Source organism: Trachypithecus francoisi, unplaced genomic scaffold, assembly GCF_009764315.1.
Source record: "Trachypithecus francoisi isolate TF-2019V2 unplaced genomic scaffold, Tfra_2.0 Lachesis_group2, whole genome shotgun sequence".
Lineage (NCBI taxonomy): Eukaryota > Metazoa > Chordata > Mammalia > Primates > Cercopithecidae > Trachypithecus > Trachypithecus francoisi.
In genome coordinates, this window is record NW_022681465.1 from 108,645,822 (window position 1) to 108,670,653 (window position 24,832).

General features: G+C 37.8%; 1 protein-coding gene across 5 annotated transcripts in view; it reads right to left on the minus strand.

Moving 5' to 3' along the window:
* Positions 1–24,832, minus strand: part of AP3B1 (adaptor related protein complex 3 subunit beta 1) — a 302,972-nt gene that overhangs the window by 57,836 nt on the left and 220,304 nt on the right. The window contains exon 23 of one of the 5 annotated variants that reach the window (XM_033179941.1): positions 22,022–24,043. The exons of 2 other annotated variants lie outside the window; for them this stretch is intronic. In XM_033179941.1, coding sequence (XP_033035832.1) covers positions 23,984–24,043 — 60 coding nt within the window. In that variant the 3' untranslated portion in view covers positions 22,022–23,983. Of the gene's footprint in view, positions 1–22,021; positions 24,324–24,832 lie in introns of those variants that run through there. 2 more of the 5 variants (XM_033179940.1, XM_033179942.1) reach the window with 2 other exon arrangements.

Genomic DNA, 24,832 nt, shown 5'->3' on the forward strand with positions numbered 1-24,832 from the left:
AGATCAATTACGATTCAGGTAAACAAAGTGGACATTAAAAGAAAAAAAAGGAGCATGAAGTAGGGAAAAATTTCTGCCATTTAAAAAGATCATGTATCGATATATACAAGTACATTTTTGGGCAACTTACTAATAATGAAAGTTTTTAGTGTTAACTGTTGTTTCTGCATTTAACATAATATGCTTAGATATATAGTATCAATTTATATGATTCCTTAAGAAGCATTATCTTATACGCTTATGTTTAGAGATCACAATTTAATTCGTTCATTAAAAGACCCTTTCTGGAAGTTGATTTTTTCTAATTCTTATTGTAATTGCATTGTTCTGATCTTGTATTATAAAGGCAGCTGCTTGCCTATCATTTGTACTTTCCTCGTTAATCCTGACTCAGTGAATTAACCTTTAATTACAGCCGTTAAAATTGAAATGAGCCTCTTGTCTGGCTGGGGCTGCCCCCTTTCAGTGCATGATTCTGATGAAAATTTTTAGGGTCAATGAATATGTCCCATGTCATGTCTGATAGCTGCTAAAGATGTGAGGAGGTAAATGTTACCTTAGAAAGATGTGCTTTAAATTTTTAGGAGATCTGCTCTATTGACAGAAAAATAAAATCCAAATGACATTTTTCATTTTTCAGCTTACCATGCTGTACTTTTAGAGAGAGTATTTAAGAAATACAAAGAATGGAATATTAAGCTACATTTAGTCAAATAATTTAAAGCAATAACTTAATCCCAATTTTACTGTCTTAAATATTACATGTTAAGTAATAAAAGGAATGTGTAAGTAGTACAACCATTTTCTAGATATGGGCTTGATGGGAATAATTCTCTCAGTAATGTAATAAACCAACATATTAACAAGTGGGGAGGGGCCAAGATGGCTGACTAGAAGCAGCTGTGGTCAGAGGCTTTCACCAAGAAGAATGAAAACGGTGAGTGAATCCCGCACCCGCAACTGAGGTATCTCCCACTGGGACTGAGTAGGCGGTTGGCACGACCCACGGAGAGAGTGAGGAGAAGCAGGAGAGTGAGGAGAAGCAGGGGAGTGAGGAGAAGCAGGAGACTGAGGAGAAGCAGGAGAGTGAGGAGAAGCAGGAGAGTGAGGAGAAGCAGGGTGGAGCAACAGCTCACTCAGGAGCCATATGGGGGAAGGGGAGCTTCCACCCCCAGTCAAGGGAGGTGGTGAGTGACTGTACTATCCCGCCCAGGAAACCACGCGTTTTCCATGGACCTGTGCAACCCGCACATCAGAAGAACCCCTCGTGACCCCATGCCACCAGGGCCTTGGGTCCCAAGCACACAGCTGTGCAGATTCTCAGTGGCCCCTCGGCTGGAGACTCCCTGAGACAGGATCCTGAGTTCAGGAGGGGCAGCCATCATCACTACAGCAGCCTGCTGCCTAAGATGACTGAGTTTTGGCAGAGGAACGGGGGCAGCTGCCATCACTGTGAGGCTGCCTGCTGCCTAAGACCACCGAGTTCCTGGGAAAGGGGCAGCAGCCATCACTACAGCTCCAGGCTGCCATTTTCCCCTGCCAGTGCCAGGGAGACTGGGTGGTTTCGACCCAGGAGGAATTTTCCACAGCACAGCACAGTGGCTGTGGCAGATCATGGCCAGACTGCCTCTTTAAACTGAACATGGACCCATTCCTCCTCACTGAGCGAGGTCTCCCTGCAGGAATTTCAGCAACTCCAACCAGGGGTTTATGGATAGAACTCTGATCTCCCTGGAACAAAACCACTCTGGGGAGGGGCAGCCCTGGTCTCTGCGGATCAGTGGACTTGGTCCTTCCTCCCGCAAGCTCTGAGGAATCCTGGCAGTCTGGATGAGTGGGATTCCCCCCAGCACAGCTCAACCCCTGCACTAAGGGGTGGCCAGAGTGCTTCCTTAAGCAGGTCCCTGATCCCATGCTCCCTGACTGGGTGAGACCTCCCAACAGGGGTCGCTAGACACCTCACACAGGAGCATTCCTGCTGGCATCAGGTTGGTGCCCTGTTGGGATGAAGCTCCCAGAGGAAGGAGAAGGCAGCCATCTTTGCTGTTCTGTAGCCTCCACTGGTGACACCTCCAGGTGTAGGAGGGACCCAGGACAATAAGGTCTGGAGTGGGCCCCAGCAAACCGCAGCAGCTCTACGGAAGAGGGGCCCGACTGTTAAAAGAAAACAAACAGCAAGCAACAACAGCATCAACAAAAAAGTCCCCACAAAAACCCCATCCAAAGGCCAGCAGCCTCAAAGACTGGAGGTAAAGTCACAAAGATGAGAAAGAATCAATGGAAAAATGCTGAAAACTCAAAAAGCCAGAGTGCCTCTTCTCCTCCAAATTATTGCAACACCTCTCCAGCAAGGGTACAGAACTGGCTGAGGCTGAGATGGATGAACTGACAGAAGTAGGCTTTAGAAGGTGGGTAATAACAAATTTCGCTGAGCTAAAGGAGCATGTTCTAACCCAATGCAAAGAAGCTAAGAACCACGATAAAACACTACAGGAGCTGTTAACCAGAATAACCAGTTTACACAGGAATATAAATGACCTGAAGGAGCTGAAAAACACAACATGAGAACTTCACGATGCAACCCACAAGTATCAATAGTCAAGTGGAGGAAAGAATTTCAGAGCTTGAAGGCTATCTTGCTGAAATAAGACAGGCAGACGAAATTAGAAAAAAATGAACGAAAAGGAGCACACAAAACCTCCAAGAATTATGGGATTATATAAAAAGACCTAACTTATGAATGATTGGGGTATCTAAAAGAGATGGGGGAGAATGGAACCAAGTTGGAAAACACACTTCAGGATATCATCCAGGAGAACTTCCCCAGCCTAGCAAGACAGGCCAACATGCAAATTCAGAAAATCCAGAGAACCCCAGTAAGATACTCCATGAGAAGATTGACCCCAAGACACATAATCATCAGATTCACCAAGGTTGAAATGCAAGAAAAAGTGGTAAGGGCAGCCAGACAGAAAGGCCAGATCACCTACAAAGGGAAGCCCATCAGACTGACAGCAGACCTCTCAGCAGAAACCCTACAAGCCAGAAGAGACTGGAGGCCAATATTCAACATTCTTAAAGAAAACAATTTCCAACCCAGAATTTCATATCTGGCCAAACTAAGCTTCATAAGCAAAGTAGAAATAAAATCCTCTTTAGACAAGCAAATGCTGAGGGAATTTGTCACCACCAGACCTGCCTTGCAAGAGCTCCTGAAGGAAGCACTAAATATGGAAAGGAAAAAACTGCTACCAGCCACTACAAAAACATACTGAAGTACACAGACCAATAACACTATGAAGCAACTACATTAACAAGTCTGCAGAATGACCAACTAGCATCATGATGACAGGATCAAACTTACACATAATAATATTAACCTTAAATGTAAATGGGCTAAATGCCCCAATTAAAAGACACATAATGGCAAGCTGGAATAAGGAGTCAAGACCCACTGGTGTGTCATAGTAAAGAGACTCATCTTGTGTGCAAAGACACACACGGGCTCAAAATAAAGGGATGGAGGAAAATCTACCAAACAAATGGAAAACAGAAAAAAGCAGGGGTTGAAACCCTACTTTCTGACAAAACAGACTTTAAACCAACAAAGATCAAAAAAGACAAAGAAGGGCATTACATAATGGTAAAAGGCTCAATTCAACAAGAAGACCTAACTATCCTAAATATATATATACCCAATACAGGAGCACCCAGATTCATAAAATAAGTTCTTAGAGACCTACAAAGAGACTTAAGACTCCCACACAGTAATAGTGGGTGACTTAAACACCCCACTGTCAATATTAGACAGATCATCGAGACAGAAAATTTAAAAAGATATTCAGAACTTGAACTCAGCTCTGGATCAAGTGGACCTGATAAATACCTACAGAACTCTCCACGCCAAAACAACAGAATATACATTCTTCTCGGTGCCACATGGCACTTACTCTAAAATCAATCACATAATTGGAAGTAAAACACTCCTCAGCAAACGCAAAATAAGTGAAATCATAACAGTCTCTCAGACCATAGCACAATCAAATTAGAACTCAAGGTTAAGAAATTCATTTGAAACCACACAACTACATGGAAACTGAAGAACCTGCTCCTGAATGACTCCTGAGTAAATAATGAAATTAAGGCGGAAACCAAGAAGTTATTTGAAACCAGTAAGAACAACGAGACAATGTAACAGAATATCTGGGATGCAGCCAAAGCAGTGTTAGGAGGGAAATTTATAGCACTAAATGACCACATGAAAAAGCTAGAAAGCTCTCAAATTGACATCCTAACATCACAACTAAAAGAACTAGAGAACCAAGAGCAAACAAATCCCAAACCTAGCAGAAGACAAGAAATAACCAAGATCAGAGCAGAACTGAAGGAGACAGACACATGAAAAACCCTTAAAAAAAAAATCAATGAATCCAGGAGCTGGTTTTTTGGAAAAAAAAAAAAATTCATAAAACAGATAGACTACTAGCTAGATTAATAAAAAAGAAAAGAGGCCAGATGCAGTGGCTCACATCTGTAACCCCAGCACTTTGGGAGGATGAGGCAGGCAGACTACCTGAGGTCAGGAGTTTGAGACCAGCCTGACCAACATGGAGAAACCTGTCTCTATTAAAAATACAAAATTAGCTAGGCATGGCACATGCCTGTAATCCCAGCTACTCGTGAGGCTGAGGCAGGAGAATCTCTTGAACCTGGGAGGCAAAGGTTGCGGTGAACCGAGATTGCACCATTGCACTCCAGCCTGGGCAACAAGAGCAAAACTCCATGAAGGAGAAGAAGGAGAAGAAGGAGAAGGAGAAGAAGGTGAAGGAGAAGGAGAAGAAGAAGAAAAGAATCAAATAGATATAATAAAAAATGATAAAGGGGATATTACCAGTGACCCCACAGAAATACAAACAAGCATCAGAGAATAGTATAAGCACCTCTATGTAAATAAACTAGAAAATCTAGAAGAAATGGGTAAATTCCTGGACACATACACCCTACCAAGACTGAACCAGGAAGAAGTTGAATCCCTGAATAGACCAAAATGTTCTGAAATTGAGGCAGTAAGAAATAGCCTACCAATCCAAAAAAGCCCAGGACCAGATGGTTTTATAGTTGAATTCTACCAGAAATACAAAGAGGAGCTGATACCCTTTCTTCTGAAACTATTCCAAACAATTGAAAAGGAGGGATTCCTCCCTAACTCATTTTAAGAAGCCAGCATCATCCCGATACCAAAACCTGTCAGAGATAACAACAAAAAAAGAAAACTTCAGGCCAATATACCTGATGAACATCAATGCAAAAATCCTCAATAAAATAATGGCAAACCAAATCCAGCAGCATGTCAGAAAGCTTACTCACCATGATTAAGTCAGCTTTATACCCAGCATGCAAAGCTTGTTCAACATATGCAAATCAATAAACATAATTCATCACATAAACAGAACTAAAGACAAAAACCACATGATTATCTCAATAGATGCAGAAAAGGCCTCCGACAAAATTTAATATTCCTTCATGTTAAAAACTCTCAATAAACTAGGTATTGATAGAACATACCTCAAAATAATTAAGTCATTTATGGCAAACCCACTGCCAATTATCATACTGAATGGGCAAAAGCTGGAAGCATTCCCCTTGAAAACCAGACAAGGATGCTCTCTCTCTCACCACTCCTATTCAACATAGTATTGGAAGTTCTCGCCAGGTCAGTCAGGCAAGAGAAAGAAATAAAGGGTATTAAAATAGGAAAAGAAGAAGTCAAACTGCCTCTGTTTGCAGATGACATGATCTTATATCTAGAAAACCCATCATCTCAGCTCAAAAGCTTCTTAAGCTGTAAGCAACTTTAGCAAAGTCTCAGTATACAAAATCAATGTGCAAGAATCACAAGCATTCCTATACACCAACAACAGAAAAGCAGAGAGCCAAATCATGAATGAACTCCCATTCACAATTGCTACAAAGAGAATAAAACACCTAGGAATATAGCTAACAAGGGAAGTGAAGGATCTCTTCAAGAAGAACTACAAACCACTGCTCAAGGAAATCAGAGAGGACACAAACAAATGGAAAAACATTCCATGCTCATAGATAGGAAGAATCAATATTATGAAAATGGCCATACTGCCCAAAGTAATTTATGGATTCAATGCTATTCCCATTAAACTACCATTGAAATTCTTCATAAAATTAGAAAAAACTACTTTAAAATTCATATGGAACCAAAAAGAGCCTGTACAGCCAAGACAATTCTAAGCAAAAAGAACAAAGCTGGCGGTATCACTCTAGCTGACTTCATTCAAACTATACTACAAGGCTACAGTGACCCAAACAGCATGGTACTGGTACAAAAACAGACACATAGACCAATGGAATAAAATGGAGAACTCAGAAATAAGACCACACATCTACAACCATCTGATCTTTGACAAACCAGACAAAAACAAGCAATGGGGAAAGGATTCCCTATTTAATAAAAGGTGCTGGGAGAACTGGCTAGCAATATCCAGAAAATTAATACTGGATCCCTTTCCTTAAACCTTATACAAAAATTAACTCAAGATGGAATAAAAACTTAAATGTGGTTGGGCATGGTGGCCCATGCCTGTAATCCCGGCACTTTGGGAAGTTGAGCCAGGTGGATCACCTGAGGTCAGGAGTTCAAGAAGAGCCTGGCCAACATGGTGAAACCCCGCCTCTACTAAAAACACAAACATTAGCCAGGTATAGTGGTGCACACCTATAATCCCAGATACTTGGGAGGCTGAGGCAGGAGAATCACTTGAACTTAGGAGGTGGAGCTTGCAGTGAGCCGAGATCACGCTACTGCACTCCAGCCTGGGCAACAGAGTGAGACTCCATCTCAAGAAAAAAAAAAACTGAAATGTAAAACCCAAAACTGTAAACACCCTAAAAGAAAATCTAGGCAATACCATTTAGGACACAGGCACAGGCACAGATTTTATGATGAAAATGTCAAAAGCAACTACAACAAAACCAAAAATTGACAAATGGGATCTAATTAAATGAAAGAGCTTCTGCACAGCAAAAGAAACTATCGTCAGAGTGAACAAGCAACCTACAGAGTGGGAGAAGATTTTTGCAATCTATCCATCTGAACAAGGTCTAATATCCAGAATTTAAAAGAAAATTAAACAAATTTACAAGAAAAAAACAATGCCATTAAAAAGTGGGCAAAGGACATGGACAGACACTTCTCAAAAGAAGACATTTATGTGGCCAACAAACACGAAAAAAAGCTCATCACTAATGATTAGAGAAATGCAAAGCAAACCACAATGAAACACCATCTCATGCCAGGCAGAATAGCAATTATTAAAAAGTCAAGAAACAACAGATGCTGGCAAAGCTATGGAGAAATAGGAATGCTTTTACACTGTTGGTGGAAATGCAAATTAGTTCAACTATTGTGGAAGACAATGTGGTGATTCTTCAACAATCTAGAGGCAGAAATACCATTTGACCCACCAATCCCATTACTGGGTATATACTCAAAAGAATATAAATCATTCTGTTATAAAGATCCGTGCACACATATGTTCATTGCAGCACTGTTCACAATAGCAAAGACACGGAATCAACCCAAATGCCCATCTATAATAGATGAATAAAGAAAATGTGGTACATATACTCCATGAAATACTACACAGTCATAAAAAGGAACAAGATCATGTCCTTGACAGGGATATGGCTGGAGCTAGAAGCCATTATCCTCAGCAAACTAACACAGGAACAGAAAACCAAACACTGCATGTTCTCACTTATAAGTGGGAGCTGAAGATTGAGAACACATGGACATGGGGAAGGGAACAACATACACTGGCGTCTGTCAGGGGGCATGGGAGGAGGGAGAATATCAAGATAAATAGCTAATGCATACTGGGCTTAATACCTAGGTGATGGGTTGATACTGCAGCAAACCACCATGGCACATGTTTACCTATGTAACAAACCTGCACATCTTGTATATGAATCCTGGAACTTAAAATAAATAAAAATACACATTTAAAAAAAAACAATAGATTAAACTGATAGCAGTGTTAATAGGTTCTATACTAATGACTCTGGAAAACAGGAAGGATTAATTCATTCAAAACACATTTGAGGAGCACCTATTATGTATTAAGCACTTGGAATATAAAAAGGTCCTGTCCTATCTTCCAGAAACTCAGGTTCCAATATCATTACATCTATATTTCTAATGTAAAAGACAAGGCAATCCTTCCCCTATGCTGATGATGTTTACTGAAGCTACTTGAAGTCTCTCCACTTAATTTATTCTTTTTTAATTTGAGATGGGGCCTCGCTGTGTTGCCCAGGCTGGAGTGCAGTGGCATGATTTCGGCTCACTGTAAGCTCGACCTCCTGGGTTCACACCATTCTCCTGCTTCAGCCTCCCGAGTAGCTGGGACTACAGGCGCCTGCCACCATGCCCGGCTAACTTTTTGTATTTTTAGTAGAGATGGGGTTTCACTGTGTTAGCCAGGATGGTCTCGATCTCCTGACCTCGTGATCCGCCCACCTCAGCCTCCCAAACTGCTGGGATTACAGGCGTGAGCTACCACACCCAGCCTCTCCACTTAATTTCTTTAGATTTCTAGAAATTCAGAGTTGGAAGGGACTCCAGAAATAATCTATTCTTGTTCCCTAATTTCATAGATGACAGCCTGAACAGAATTTAAATTTTGATGTACTAGTTTATATTTATAAGATATTGTGTCAGGTCACATATTCTATGAAGCATGAATGTCAAATCTTCAGTGAAAATATGTAAATGAATGAGTTTCTGAAATTATGCATTTAAAAACCCATTATGAAAAATTTTCAAATGTATACAGGAGCAGAGACACTAATATAATGAACCACTGGGTACCGAGCACTAAATTTCAAAATTACCAACACTTAGCCCATCTTGTTTAATCTAATCTTTTACTCAGCTTCTGAATTATTTAAAAGTAAATTCCATACATTATTTCATCAATAAATACTTTGGTTTGTATATGTAACAGATGAAGACTTTGAAAGAAAACATACAATAGTATCACATCTAAAAATGATATAAAACAAAAATTCCTCTAATTTCACCTGAAATACAGTATTCACATTTCCTTGGCTATTTCACGCATGTCGTTTTAGAGATGAATCAGAATTCAAGAAAGATGCACATATTTGTCTAGCATCGCTTTTAAATCTCTCTTAATCTAAGGTATATGACTTCTAAATTGGAATTTGCTGAAATTTTGTTTTGTTTTTTGGGGGGGAGTATTTATTATTTGTATAAAAGTGTAAAGCAGATCTTCCATATTAACATTTGGATGGGAAAGGTCATAAATTCAGTAACGTAAAACAGCTGCAAGTTATGGAACTAATCCTTACTGATAGGTTTATAAAAGCTATATATAATTACATTCCCTGAATGATTTGAGTAACAATGTGTCTGATTTTTGTTTGTTTGTTTGTTTGAGGTGGAGTCTCACTCCATCGCCCAGGCTGGAGTGCAATGGCGCAATCTCCGCTCATTACAACCTCTGCCTCCCACGTTCAGGCAATTCTCCTGCCTCAGCCTCCTGAGTAGCTGGGATTACAGGAGCGTGCCACCATGCCCGGCTAATTTTTATATTTTTAGTAGAGACAGGGTTTCACCGTGTTGTTCAGGCTGCTCTTGAACTCCTGACCTCGTGATCCGCCTGCCTCAGCCTCCCAAAGTGCTTGGATTACAGGCGTGAGCCACTACGCCCAGCCCAAGTCTGATATATTCTAAGATAAGTGGTTTTTACTTTTCTTTGATATTAGGGTTATATATTGTACTTGTTTTTACTCCATACTCTCCTGCCTGTAGTAATAAATTCTTAGTGTTCACTGGACATGTATCCTACAGCTAAACTCATTTTCTCTTCCTTCAAAGAGAAATGAAGTTGTTGTAAATATCATAACATCTTCCATGTTTAGGTCAGGTTTCTCATGTTAAGAGATTTAATACTGTTAGAATAAGAATTATTAATTTCCATACCATGCCCTGCCCTGTGTTCAGAAAAAAATTTGGTATGCTTTTTAAGGGGAACAGTGGTAACAGAAGTTAACTTGGCTGAACTGTAATTAAGTAATATTTGATATATGATTGACCAATGCATAATCTAAGATACCATAAAGCTTAAAAGCTATATTCTTCATTTCAGTACCACAATTCAACAGTAGCAACAAAATTTGAAATATAGCAATTCATAGTCACAGATAGTCAAATTTGTGTGACTATGAACTGCTTTTTTAAATGCATAATTTCAGACTATGAACTGTTTTTTAAAAGACAGAATTTCAGAAACTCATTTATTTATACCTTTTCACTGAAGATGACAAAACTGCCTGAAAAGATGAATCTTTTAAAAACAAACTACATTTTTAAAATAAGCTATATTTTAAAAATCATCTTATTTCCTACTGTGGTATATTTAATTATAATAAAAGCTAAAAATCATAATCGTAAGGAAAAATGGATAGATGTTCAGTGAACTCTGAGCTCTGAAATGAGTGAACTCACAGCCAGTGGAACTACTTACCACAAAGGAGGAGAAAGGGACGACGAAAGGCCCAAGGCTTTCTTTACCACAACCTCTTTAATCCTTCAATCTCTTGCAGATTTGTGTGCATGTTTCCTTTGTTTTTTTTAGGTAACCTGGGTTTTTTGCCACAAATAATTGCTAGTTCATTAATAACTATAATTAGCATCTGATCCAGTGGATTTGTCACCGTGGGGAATTTTACTGTAATACTAACAACTAACATTATGAGTACCGCCTGCCAGTTAGGACAAACTGGCACATATTTGCTTAAGCCAATTAAAAAATATTTTGCAATAAAAAATCTCCAACTAAAAATTAATAACAATCTCTTTTTAAAAAGTAGCTCCTTTTAGTAATCTAGGAAAAGGAGAGATGAAAATGGTCTGTTATGAGTCCCTCAGAAGTAGCACAGAAATAGAAAGATCAAGCAGCAGGATGACATACCTAAGGTTTAATTTAAGAATTAAAGCAACCTCATACCCAGAGGAGAATTGAATAAAGGAATAAGATGGGACGTGGCTAGGCAATGGAAGCACAAAATACTGTCACACTTTAATTTAAAAATGTTTTCAATTTAAGCAGACCCAGGCCAGTGATTTTTTCATTATTTTTACCACAGTTCCATGACTACTGACATTTTCATCAGAACAAATAAAGGATTTTTCCTAAATTTAAAATGACAAAATTATTTTTAATTTTGACTTACAATTTCTCCCTCTTCTAAACCCAAAGGAATTTGATCTTAGCTGGACTTGTCTCTTAGCCTGGGGCCCAAATATACCTTAACTTTATAAAGTGTTAAAAAAAAAAAATTTAAACTTAGTTCTTCGCCAGGTGTGGTGGCTCACACCTGTAATCCCAGCACTTTGGGAGGCTGAGACGGGCAGATCACCTAAGGTTGGGAGTTTGAGACCAGCCTGATCAGCATGAAGAAACCCCATCTCTACTAAAAATACAAAATTAGCTGGGCGTGGTGGCTCATGCCTGTAGTCCCAGTTACTCAGGAGGCTGAGGCAGGAGAATTGCTTGAGCCTGGGAGGCGGAGGTTGCGGTGAGCTGAGATCGCGCCATTGAACAGCCTGGGCAACAAGAGCAAAACTCTGTCTCAAAAAAAAATTAAGATAGTTCTTCTCCTATATTAGAAAAACTTTATCATATATTATCATTTTTTGAATGAGATCACACATTCATGAAACGTCTGGCATATAACTTAGTAAATGGACATATTCAACAAAGACGTCCCTCAAAGCAATCTCTCCTTGCAGACCAATTTAAAAAAAGTGTAGCACTCTGCCGATATAAGAGATTGGAAAACAAAACTAAAATACCCTAGTGGTAATTAAAAGAGAGTGAGGAGGAGAACTGGTAGGGGGGTGGTTGGGGAGGATATATCTAAGATAAGACTAGTCAAGAGAAACTGAAATCCTAAATATAATGCAACTAGCTTCACTCACAATAGTTATTATTATATGCACAATTACCCTAATAATTCCAAATACTGTTTTAGTAGATTTCAGATGGAGTGAATCAGATACTTCTTCATGAATTATGGTTTCTTTTTTTCTTATTATTGTTTTAAAACCAATAGAGTGACTTCCACACCAAAAAAAGGCCTGAGAAGAGTCTTCTCTGTTTCCCAATTGAGTTCCTACAACACAAACTGGGTCAGGGACTTATCCCTAACTCATGGAGAGTTGTAACTCCACTGGCTGCCAATTTTCGACAATGGCAAAAATCTGTAAGCCTACTTGCTAGCCAATTTTCCATATTCTTTTGATAAGGAATCTAACAGGACAAATGATAAAAACTGCAGAAGCTACATTTGCTTTGTGGCTTTTCTTTGTACCACTCTGGGTGCCCAAATTCAAGTGGATTACAAATGGGGTTGCTTCTTCCTATCCTTCAGCCTATAAATCCATGGGGAGCTCGGGGGCATGAGTACAGGGCTTCTTGGTCATGCTGCCAAACTTAATGTCATCTTTTTGCTGGTCATAGGAAATTCCATGCTAGCTACTGACATTCCATGCTAGCTTCACCCTGGCATCGTCATCAAGTGACAAAGTGATGGTCCTTAATGCCAATTCGAGGAAAGCAAACGGCATAGAGTACAGATGATGAAAATCATCCTTCTACCTCTTGCTAAAGGAGAAAAGTAGTTCCGGTATCTAAATCTTAAGCTGTTGAAAGTAACATATTGAAAGTAACTCTTTTAGGTTTTAAGTTATAATGGTACAGAGGGAAAAAGGTGGAAATGTGGAGTTTAGCAAATGTCAAATAATAGTGTTTACGTTCATAACCAGAGAAATAATGACAAATAAAGACAACTTGTAACTACAGATACTTCCAAACAGGCAAAACTATGTTACAAAAAGCAAAGCGCTTGGTATATTGTAATTACGTACTTTGAGGCAATTTTTCTTTATTTTCCCAGTCAACTATAAACTTTCTCAGGGCAGGAAGCTTGCCCATCTTGTTTACCACTATATCCACGGCTTCATATTCTGGTCTGAATAAACACATGTTGGATGAATAAAACACTTAATTGGCATATGTGTAGAAAGGAATTTGACCTAACCTCAAGAGAGCTTAGGACTTCCTCTTAGCTCTTGAGAGGCCACCTCTAAACCCTTGGAATTTCCCCAGTGATAAAAGTGTCTTTGTTATTCATGGTGGGCCCTTTGGGAACACACCTGATAATTTATGCCACTGAGGTGACTCATGACAGGCCCCCAGGTAGCTTATGCTAAGGAGATAACTCAGGATAAGGCTGGCCAAGCTAGAAAGACCAACCATGTGATTAGAGGGTTGGGGCGCTGAGCCACTTAGTATCAGACCTCTAGAGACAGGGGAGGGCTGGAGACTGAGTTCAACTATGTGGCTAGAGTTCAACCATGTGGCAACAGTTCAAACAATCAAGGCCTTATGATGAAGCCTCAATAAAAACTCTGGATGTCAAGGTTCAGTGAGCTTCCCTGGCTGGCAATACTCCATGCATACTGTCAGATTTTCATGCCAGTAGGGTAACCCAAAAGTTTCACATTTGGAACCCTCCCAGAATCTGCCCTAGGTGTATCTTCCTTTGGCTGGTTCTAATTTGTATCATTTTGTTAAAACTGTAATCCTAAGCACAGTGCTTTTCTGAGTTCTCTGAGTTGTTCTAGAAAATTACTGAACTGGCAAGTGGTTTTGGGAAACCCGTAAAGTTACAGTTGGTGTCAGAAATCTTGGGCCAACTTAGTCTGGAGGACTGTGCCTTTAACCTTGAGTTTGGCTACCTCCAAGTGACATATAACAACAAATTAGGCCTTTTTGTTTGCTTGCTTCATGGATTGTTCTTGAAATTCCTTACTATTTCTCAGTGTACCACTTTTGCATTTTGAAATGATCACTTTTCTTAATGAGCCTTCCTGTGCCGTCCAAAATTAAATTCCACTTAGGGTTTGTGACCCATAAGGATCAAATCTGTTATCTTTATGGTAGCTAAGTCAGAGCTCCCTCACTAATTTGCCACAAATGGGTCAGAGGTGTGCTGTGATACCGCCCCACATGAATCCCGAAGGCCAACTGGGGCCTGTGGTAGCTGGAGCTCCTGGACTTGGGTGCCTCTAACCTCCTTCAGCATTCTCTGTGTACCCTAGAATGCACTATAGGTATTGTCACTTTTCTACATGTACTCGGACACAAAAAGATTGGAAAACAAGTTAAGGAATCATTACTACAATTTTCCCATGACAGTGTGTCACCAGCATACTTCTCAATATCAGATCTGGTTACACATGCTACACTTAAGCCCTACATTGAACTACTGTTTCAGCAATACTCCAGTTCTTTCATACCCCAACCCTTCAGGTATACTAATTTCTCTGCTAGGAATGTCATTCTTCTACTCCAGCCACCTAGGCAAATTCATTCTTCAAGATTCAGTTCCAAGGTTACATATGTATATCTTCTCTAAGAGATCTTTGTCACCCAGGAGCACTTGGTGGATTTATCTGTAGTTCAGCACTTACTACATTAATGATTTGTCCGTTACCCTCAGTAACCTGTGAGTTTCCTGACAACACGCTCTATGACTCACCTCCCTTTTTCACTCCTTTTATTTGGCCTTTTTCTTTGTTGTCTCCTAAAGCACGATGTTCCCTAGGATTCCATCTTCATTTGTCTCTTCTCACCCACAAGGTTTCCCTTCTGTTCCCCTACCTTAAACGATTACCCATAACCTGTGCAAATGCTTGTATTCTAATTAGTTGGCCCTAATTTTTCACTAAAATCCAGAATGGATTTTACCTTCTTACTGGACGTCTCCAACTTGGTGTTCCAAAAGCACCTCAGAGTAACATGTTCTAAACAAAATTTCAATGTCATTGTCCTTCCCTCCTCCTTATTTTCTATCTTGGTTAACTGGGTACCACTATCCAGATAATCATTCCAGTGGAAATCTCAGTTATCCATCTAAAAGTTACCAAATTATCCCTTTGTTCTCTTCCTATCCAATTAATCTTTCACACAACTTTATAAAACAACGATCTGATCACTATCAATGACCTGCTCTAAAATCTTCAGAACTCCTTTCAAACTGTTTCACAATATGACTTTCAATCAGTAGCAACTTCTCTCTCCAACAAAACACACATTTTGTATACTAGCTATATCTAGCTATAGAATTTCTCAAAACTATAATATGCATTTTATCTTTTCTCTTTCATCTGGCCATGCCCTGGGCTGAAATACACATCTCCTCTTCTTCCCTGTTGGTAAACTCAATCATTCTCCAGGAACCAACACAAATATCGCTATCCAAGTCCATACTGATAGGCACTCATTGCAGAATTACTTGCTCTCTTCTCTGTACTCCTATAACGAAGTTTTCTAGTTTTTTTCATTCACTAAACTGTGAGCTCCTTTAGGAAGGGACTATGTTTTATTAACCTGTTACCTGTAATTCCTAGCATAGTGATTTAGTCATACTGTGTTCAATAAAGTTATCTTTTAAGTAAATGAAATTAAGCTATAATAAAGCCTTTCAGTCTGCATGTATGTCAGAATGCAAATATCTAGAGAATCTCACTGATATCTATCTATGAACAACATAAACATTAGGGAAACGTGTTGTTATCTGCCTTACGGATTTCAGATATGAAAGCTCTTAGGTGTTGCAAATTTTTATTGGCTATATTCATGAATACATTGCAAAATGCAAGCCATAAGTAATACAGCTAGTATTCCACCATCTGAAAGTTAGACCATCTGTGTCTGGGTTTGTCAAATGCAAACCTTGCTTTAAACTCTTATTAGAATACTGTCAATTCTTCTGTTTTTTAAAAAGGTACCATCCATAATCAACTACATGGCTAACATAAGTTAAAATTCTTTTTGAAATAAAATCTAAAGGGTTGAAATATTTCTATTTCACTACAATTTTCTTATGTAATTCCTTGAAACAGGAATCTTAATTCATTTTTACAAAAGAATTTTACTGAAATAGAACCCTCATTAATTTGAACTCTAATTGAGAATTTAAGAAAACTAAGCATGGAATGAAGGATCGACTAAGTTTGCACCATCTAGGAAGGAAAAGACCTATCATGGAGCAAGTATGATTTTACAGGACATATAAATGCATTTCATTAATTAAATAATTTTAAGGAGTTTACCACATATGGTATACACATACAAAGATTGATTTAGCATATAATTATAAAGGAAAGCAAAAAGATATGGAAGAAAAGGAATGGAATTTGGAAGCACAAACTCCAGACTCAAGTATTAAGTGTACTATTGATAGTTTCATTTTAGTTATACTTTGGATTTTAGTTTATATTTAACGTAGCTCACATTTATAACAACCCATACATAAAATAATTTAAGCAAAGAAGTATAAAGAACAAATTAAAACAAAAACAAAAAGCCAACGTCCCTCCCTCTTCGAGCATCATGAGTAAAACTTTAAAAATCTGAATGACAATCCCAAGTATACCCCTCCCAGATTGCATTCCTCTTTGCTTCCAGCATTAGAGGTACCCAGAATTTGCATTTGGTGTTTGCCAGTTGCAAGTATGGTTTTATTTGTTTTATTGTTTATTTATATTTTTGAGACGGAGTCTTGCTCTGTCCCCCAGGCTGGAGTGTAGTGGTGCAATCTTGGCTCACTGCAAGCTCCACTTCCTGGGTTCACACCATTCTCCTGACTCAGCCTCCCAAGTAGCTGGGATTATAGGCGCCTGCCACCACGCCCAGCTAATTTTTTGTATTTTTAGTAGAGACAGGGCTTCACCGTGTCAGCCAGAATGGTCTCAATCTTCTGACCTCGTGATCTGCCCGCCTTGGCCTCCCAAAGTGCTGGGATTACAGGCGTGAGCCACCATACCCGGCCACAAGTAGGGTTTTAAACATTTTCCACATATGTATGCATCAATCCATTAAATAATTCTACATACTTTTATACTTTCTACAAATAGCTTCCTACTGTATGTATTCTTTTGTAATGTTCCTATTTATTTATTTGACAGGTCTCACTCAGTCACCCAGGCTGGAGTGCAGTGGTGCCATCCTGGCTCTTGACAACCTCAGCCTCCTAGGCTCAAGTGATCCTCCCACCTCAACCTCCCAAGTAGCTGGAACCACAGGTGCGTGCCACCATGCCCTGCTAATTTTTGTATTTTTTGTAGAGATGGGGCTTTGCCATGTTGACCAGGCTGGTCTGGAAGTCCTGGGCTCAAGCAATCTGCCTGCCTCAGCCTCCCAAAGTGCTGGGATTACAAGTGTGAGCCACTGTGCCCAGCCTGTAACGTTTCTTACTATTGTTTCTGAGATTTGTCTAACAGGTACTTCCAGTTCATTAATTTTAACAATTGGCACAGTATTCCATTGTATTTGCATGCCACAATTTATGTATCAGATATTCTAGTGATAGATGTAGTTTCCAATTTTCTTTCTTTCTTTCTTTTTTTTGCTCTTACAATGTGTCATTGAACATTCTTGCATGTTTTCATGTGTAGCCACATCGATTAGTGAGTCATGGAGAATACATTATTCAACTGGAGTGAATATTGCCAAATTACTCTCTGAAATACCCACTAGGTATGCCTCCATTTTTTTTTTTTTTTTTTTTTTTTGCAACCACACTGTTAAAACTAATTTTCAGAGAAGCCTACTTTTCACTTTAAAAAATTTTTAAATAAGCTTCCTGTTTTTTTTACAAAACCTAACAACCCTCATATGCAACCATTCAATAATTGTAATAAGCACACATATTTTAGATTTGATTTAAGCTAGGTTAATACAATCAATGGTATGAAAATATGATTAGTGGAAAAACCTTTGATTGGTTGGTAACTGGATGAAGTGAAAACCAACTAAACAATGGTTTCACCAAAGGTACTGTCTCTCTTTGATACACCTGTGAGCAGACCTGGTGAAATATTAGGCAAGTAAATTTTCAGTTGGAGTAAAGGATAGCTTGATCATTTCAAAATACAAATGGATGGCCCTAAGATCAGGATTTAGGGAAAAGCCATAGATGTTGATTCAGGGTACCCTTGAGTTATTATTGCTAGACTTGGGAGCCTTATTCAATAACCAATTCCCTAGTCTTAAAGAAGAGAAGACAAAGAACAAGATGAGAGATGGCTTAACCCGCTGATAATCTGGCTTCGGTTCATGGTGTGCTAATGTTTTCTTCAGCACAGAATAGGACACAAGAAGAGACATACTTGGATGCAAGATGTGCAAATTCCTGCTGAGCCTATTTTTCATAGTATTACTTCATTATTTTATAGGACATGTGAATTACTGTAACACTATCCTTGGTTGTATTAAAGAGGTATATAGGAAACAAAAGAAGTTTGTTATTAAGGAATGACATGTACCACTCACTGCTCCTTTTACATGATTTTAGGAATATAACTATTTGTGGTTTTTTCCTTAACTCGGTAAGACACTGAAGGTATTCAAGAAATTTAACTTTCTTTTCTCTTTTAAGTTCTGAGGAAGAAAAAAATTATGAAATCAATCCCAAATATTTTAGAGCAAGGAGATATTTACTTTTAGTATGAATTCTTTGCAATAAAAAAAAAGTTATAATCCCATAACAAGCTTTCAGGATTGGCATGCAGTAACTTCTGCCTGATTTAGATATGTCCAGTACAAAAATGGCCAACTTTGCTGGGCAGACTAAGCAATAATCCTTTCTGTACAATAAGGGTTTTTCAGTCCCCGATTCTGCAGATCCTGGTGCTTCCTGAGGACCTTATGTTTTTGTTTCACTGAGTCACTTTTCCTGCATAGTTCTAGTATCCAATTTGAGGGCTGGAGGAAGGGAAAGAAATGGAATAAATGACATCAATCTTATGTTATTACTGAACATAAAGGCCTTGGAGCCTCTCTACCCTGTCAATCCCAATTTTGACTGAATTCTTCCTCCTATAGTCTATATCTAGGCCAAGATCCTCAAATCTGAATCTATTATCTGTTGCCAAATCACTATCCCACTTGTTCCAGGGCCATTGGACTAGATCTCAGGGTTTACAGCCACAGAATAGAATTCAAACATTTTCAGGATCATTATTTCATTTGATTTTCATTTAAAAAAAAAAGTGTTTAGGATAAGTATTATCTCCATTTCGTAAATTAAAAAATGTAAGTTTATACAAGTCAAAGAATTGCTCAAAGTCACAATGATAATAAACACAGCTCAGTCAAGGGTGAAAACCAGGTCTTTGGGCTCCAGATTCAATGCATTTCACAAATGTCACTCTGTCTTTCTAAATGAGTTCTTAGCATTTTAAGGTGGAACTCTAAAAGTGTATTTCCACATAAACCCTCTGACTTGTGATTACATGTTAAAGAATCATAGATAGTATACCTCCATTATGGTATTATGGCATTTGGGGATTGCCTTGGGAGTCTTTTTTTTTTTTTTTTTTTTTTTAAAGACGGAGTTTCACTCTCATTGCTCAAGCTGGAGTGCAATGGTGCAATCTTGGCTCACTGCAACCTCCACCTCCGGGGTTTAAGCGATTCTCCTGTCTCAGCCTCCCAAGTAGCTGGGATTACAGGTGCGTGCCACCACCCCAGGCAAATTTTTTGTATTTTTAGTAGAACATGTTAGCCAAGCTGGTCTCTAACTCCTGACCTCAGGTGACCTGCCCACCTTGGCCTCCCAAAGTCTTGGGATTACAGGTGTGAGCCACCGCACCCGGCCACTTTGAGAACCTTGTAACCTAGGAAGGTCAGACTCTGATTTTTCCATAAAAACATAATCTTAAATAGTAAGTGAATAAATATAGTTTCTTACACAACTAGTTTGAGAAGAACAAAAAATGCAAAGGATGAGTCAAGGTTTCATGTTGATGTTTACCAGTTAAAGCAGAACATACACTAAAATAGGTAACTTTAACTGTTTTATTCACTTTTATATTTTTGTGACCCAAATATACAAAGTAATTTAAAGCACAACAGATCAAAGTTTCACTCAATGTTTCTAATACCAGAGGTGAACAAGTTATTCTTATTTCACACTTATTCTTACACACAAAATTGTCTTTTTCCCCTATTCTTTTTTCATCCCTGCAAGAAGCATACATTTTAAGGACTGGTGTTTATGTGTTTGCAGGGCTTGATTTAAACTCATGACCTAATAATAATCCAGTAAAAAAAAATTTACCAAGTTAACTAGTTTGTTCACTGAAATACTACAACAGGAACTAAAATGTTCTCTCGATGGAGCTATCTGTTGGCCAATGGCCAGTCTCTGGCAAGACTAAAACATGCTGTGTTTATAGATAATATCTATTATAGAGTTTAAAAAACTAAAGCCTTTCCTTATAATGATAATAATGTTTGTCAGGCATTATTTTTAAAAATCTCTATGTTCTGAATATATAATTCAAAGGATAGGAACAAATAGTGACTTTTTTAATTAGAAAAATATTTGGTGTGAAAAAGCAATTGCTCTTTGGGTTTCATTGTAAATATTTTGTTAACTGAAAAAATCTCATATACATAAGGAAAACAAATAACATTTACTAGAATAAATAAAAATTATAGATGGACTAGAAAGTCATCATATAAACTAAAAAATGTTTCACCTCTTTATTTTAACAAACTTACTCAAATTAACCCAGTGACATTATTTTCATTAATTCCAAATTCCATCTTAGGTTCATACACACATAGAATATCAGAGTTAAAAGGAAACATGGAAATCTGTCTTGCTATCATTTCATAGTTGAAAAAAAAAACCAAATGATTTGCTCAATATCACCCAACTAATTAGTAGTGGTGATCTAGAAAGACAGATAGCAGATGGGTCAATAAAAAGGAATCTGGCTGAGCGTGGTGGTTCACTTGAGCCCAGGAGTTTGAGACCAGCCTGGGCAACATGGCAAAACCCCAGCTCTACCAACACAAATTTAAAAATTAGTCAACAAATTAGCCATATCTAGCAACAAAAATATAAAAATCAGGGTGTGGTGCCAGACAGTTGTAGTCCCAGCTACTAGGGAGGCTGCGGTAGAAGGATGGCTTGAATCCAGGAAGCAGAGATTGCAGTGAGCCAAGATCGCACCACTATACTCCAACCTGAGCGACAGAGCCAGACCCAGAGAAAAGAAGAGAAAAGACAAAGAAAGAGAAAAGGAAGAGGAAAAGGAAAAGCACCCAAACAAATAAAAAGGAATCCTCATCATTCATATATGTGCTTTCCATTTCTATTTTAAAAGTATTGCTTTTCGGGTAATAGATGTGTTACATCTTGATTAAGAGAAAATGGAAGATATTTAAAAATATGTAAAAGAAAATTAAATATAAAACATCCATAATCTCATCATTCATAAAAGCTCTTAAAATCATGATGCAGTTTCTTCTACTCTTTCAATTTCCCTGTATTTGAAAACAGTACAATTGTACAATTTTACAAAATTGAGATAATATACATAACATTTTGTATCCCTTTTTCCACCTTACATTATACCATATTTTATCTTATTAAAATATGTTATAAAATCTTAATATTGTACAAAATTCCTTAAATTGTTTTTGTATACTTTTTGTAACCATCACTACTATCACTAGACATTTAGGTTTAAACAACCATGCACATAAATCTTTGTAATTCTAATTATTTCCTTAGAAGAAGAATCTAGACATGAGATTACCTGGTCAAAAGGTATACATATTTTGATGGCTTCTTATACAGATGGCCCAACTGCCATCCAGAATGATGTAATAATTTATACTTTTACCAGTGGAGCAGTGTATAATGCCTGCTTCATTGCATACCTCAGCAACAACAGATGTTGGTTTTTGTGATTTTTGCTAATGTTACAGGCAAGATGGTTCTTTAAATCTACATTTATTCATTACTACCACTGAACCTTTTTCACATATTATCATCTATATTTCCTCCTCTATGAATAACGTGTTTATATCATTTGTCCACTTTTAAAAATGTTTTATTGAAGTACAATATACATAAAGTACACATATCTTAAGTGCAAAGCTCAGTGATTTTTTTCATAAGCTGAATACACCCATGTAACAGCTCCCAGATCAAAAGACAGAACATTATCTTGTTTTTCCTTATAAGCACTAATTCTCCTAGGAGTAAGCACTATTCTGATTTGTTATATCATAAATTAATTTTTCTGGTTTTTGTCCTTTTGTTCATTTTTATAGTAATAATTTGTTTTAAAAAGTTATCATTTATTATAAATTATAAAACATTTAAACATTACAGAAAAGTACCAAAACAATCAACAAGTCATTCTGAAACCATTCCATCTAAAGCAACTGTTAACCATGGTGAACATGACACTCTGTACCCACTGACAGATATACAGAGAAACAGACAAATTATCCCTTAGAATGGGACTATAATCTTACTTTGAAGAAAAAGAAATGGAATTAAAACCAAAAAATAAAAAACCCTCCAAAACATCAGATAAATGTTCTTTGAGTATATACAAAGCATTAAGAGGTCTGCATTTCATTAAAAACAAAAACAAAAGTGGTTTCAATGTTGGATATTACTGAGTGTTTTCCTACATTGAAAAAATAATTACCATGCATCCTGTCACCATTCCTCACCTTCTAGTTTTCATTTCTTATTCTTATCATTTATACTCAATCACATGACCACAATTTTTACAGCCACTGATTCTATTACTTTGAATCACCCTTTCCTTGGTTTCAACAATCAGCAGTATCCCCACTCTTTTTTCTTTAAAGTAGAATCCATAGTAATTTTCATGTTTCAGCATATCTGTGTACAGCCTTAATAGTAAGAAGAAAACACAGTTTGCTTGGGTCACACTTCATTTCCTTTATAAAGCTGCACTAATGATATACATGTAATGAAAATGATAACAGGAAATATTTAGTTATTAGTACGTATTAGTTACTGTTATAAACATTTCATGTTTGTTAATCATTTAATACCAACAACAATCCTATGAGGTAGGTAGCATGATCATTTTACAGATGAAAACAATGGAGGCACTGGAAGGGGAACTGACTTGCCCAAAGTCTCTAATTTGTAAAGTGCAGAACTCTGATTTGAACACAGGTAGTCTGAATCAAGAGCCTGTGCTTCTCACCGCTACGTAATGCTTTGACGTTTGCAGCTAGGACACGACTGGAGGGAGGGACAGTAAAGGATGCTGCTAGCTTTAAGGAGTGAAGGCCAGGAATGCTAGATGTTCGTGGTAATGAACAGGGCAGATCCTGACGATACAGACTGTACGTACCATGTCCCTCACAAAAGCTCTGTTTCCTACTATGAGAAAATGAAACGATTAACATTCAAATGTCTTGTTAAACATTCGTGAGGTGAAAACGTGCTTAAAATTACTTGATCCTAGAACATTTCACATAAAATACGAAGTTTTTCTTCCCTTTGGCAAGATTTTAACAGGTTCAGTTTTCCAGGAATGCAACTACTTTGGTGCAGAAAAACTGTTCAGTGTTTGGAAAACTATGTCACTGATGGCAATACCGCAACCCATAGCATTTGAGTTGCTGAACAACACACCTATATAAATCTGCACATATAGTTCCCACATTCATGAGTTCTATATATGAGTGCCAGCATCATTTAACTACTTCTAATGTAGTCATGGTCAAACAGTTACATATCATTGAAAATATTAGTTTATTATATGTTACTTTTATTTTTTCTATTCAACTAGGACAACATGTTGACTTTAAAATTATAGATGTACTCTATCATCTACGAACTTCATTTCAGGATCCAAAAAAGCTCCTATATTTATTGAGATCTCACAGCATTATATGGGAGCTGTAATTCTTGAGGGGTTTTCCTTATTTTCTTCTGATGTCTTCTGTCCACTTCTTTCCAAATTCAGACACATAATGAGGAAGATCAAACTCTGGTTGATTCATCTTCTTTTCTCAGTACTGTTTTGAGGGCTGGATGTGCTATTAGGAGCCATGCCATTCTGCAGCAAAATATTCAGTTTATTTCTACAGGTTCCATTTTTCAGAGTTCTAGCATTTTCTTTGTTTAAAGTTCTATTCCTGTCCTTATTTTATTGTTGCTGGTGAACTTCTGGTTGTCATTCTTTTTAGCACTACTTGTTTGATCATTTTGTTAGCTTTTGGGGAGTGAGTGTTGTGGTCCTGCTTCACTCAGCCGTGTCAACTGGCGGTCGTTTTTTGCCCAACTTTAGATGGAGTGGTTTTCTTTCCTTTGAAGAGACCATCTCAATAAACATTTTCCTTAGTATAAAAGGGTGAGTCTGTCAATTACTTTGTGATGAATGAAAATTTACTACAAGCTTTTCTAATCTCAACTGCTTTCTTCTTATAGTTAATAAAGTAGAAGAGTCTACACTCAGGTCCATTATCACATATATCACTTTGGAGAATATTCGTTAACATTTACTGAGTAATGACAATGTGTCAGTCACTGTTCTAAGAGCTTTGCATATATTATTTCATTAATCTCATAACAATCCTATGAGGTAGACAGTATTCTCATAGGAAAAGGAGGTTTAAGAGTACCAATTTGCCCACAGTCACATAGCTATTAAGTGGCAAAGCAGGGGTTTGCACCCTGGACATCTGATATCAGAGCCTAAGTTATTATTTATTCACTACCTTACTGCCAACCAAGGTTTTAAGGACCTCCTGTTCCATTCAAGGTACTAACTGCTTCACTATTGATTTTTTGATTAACACTTTTTCTTTAGAGCCTACCACAAATGCTCAATAAATACTTATTACCT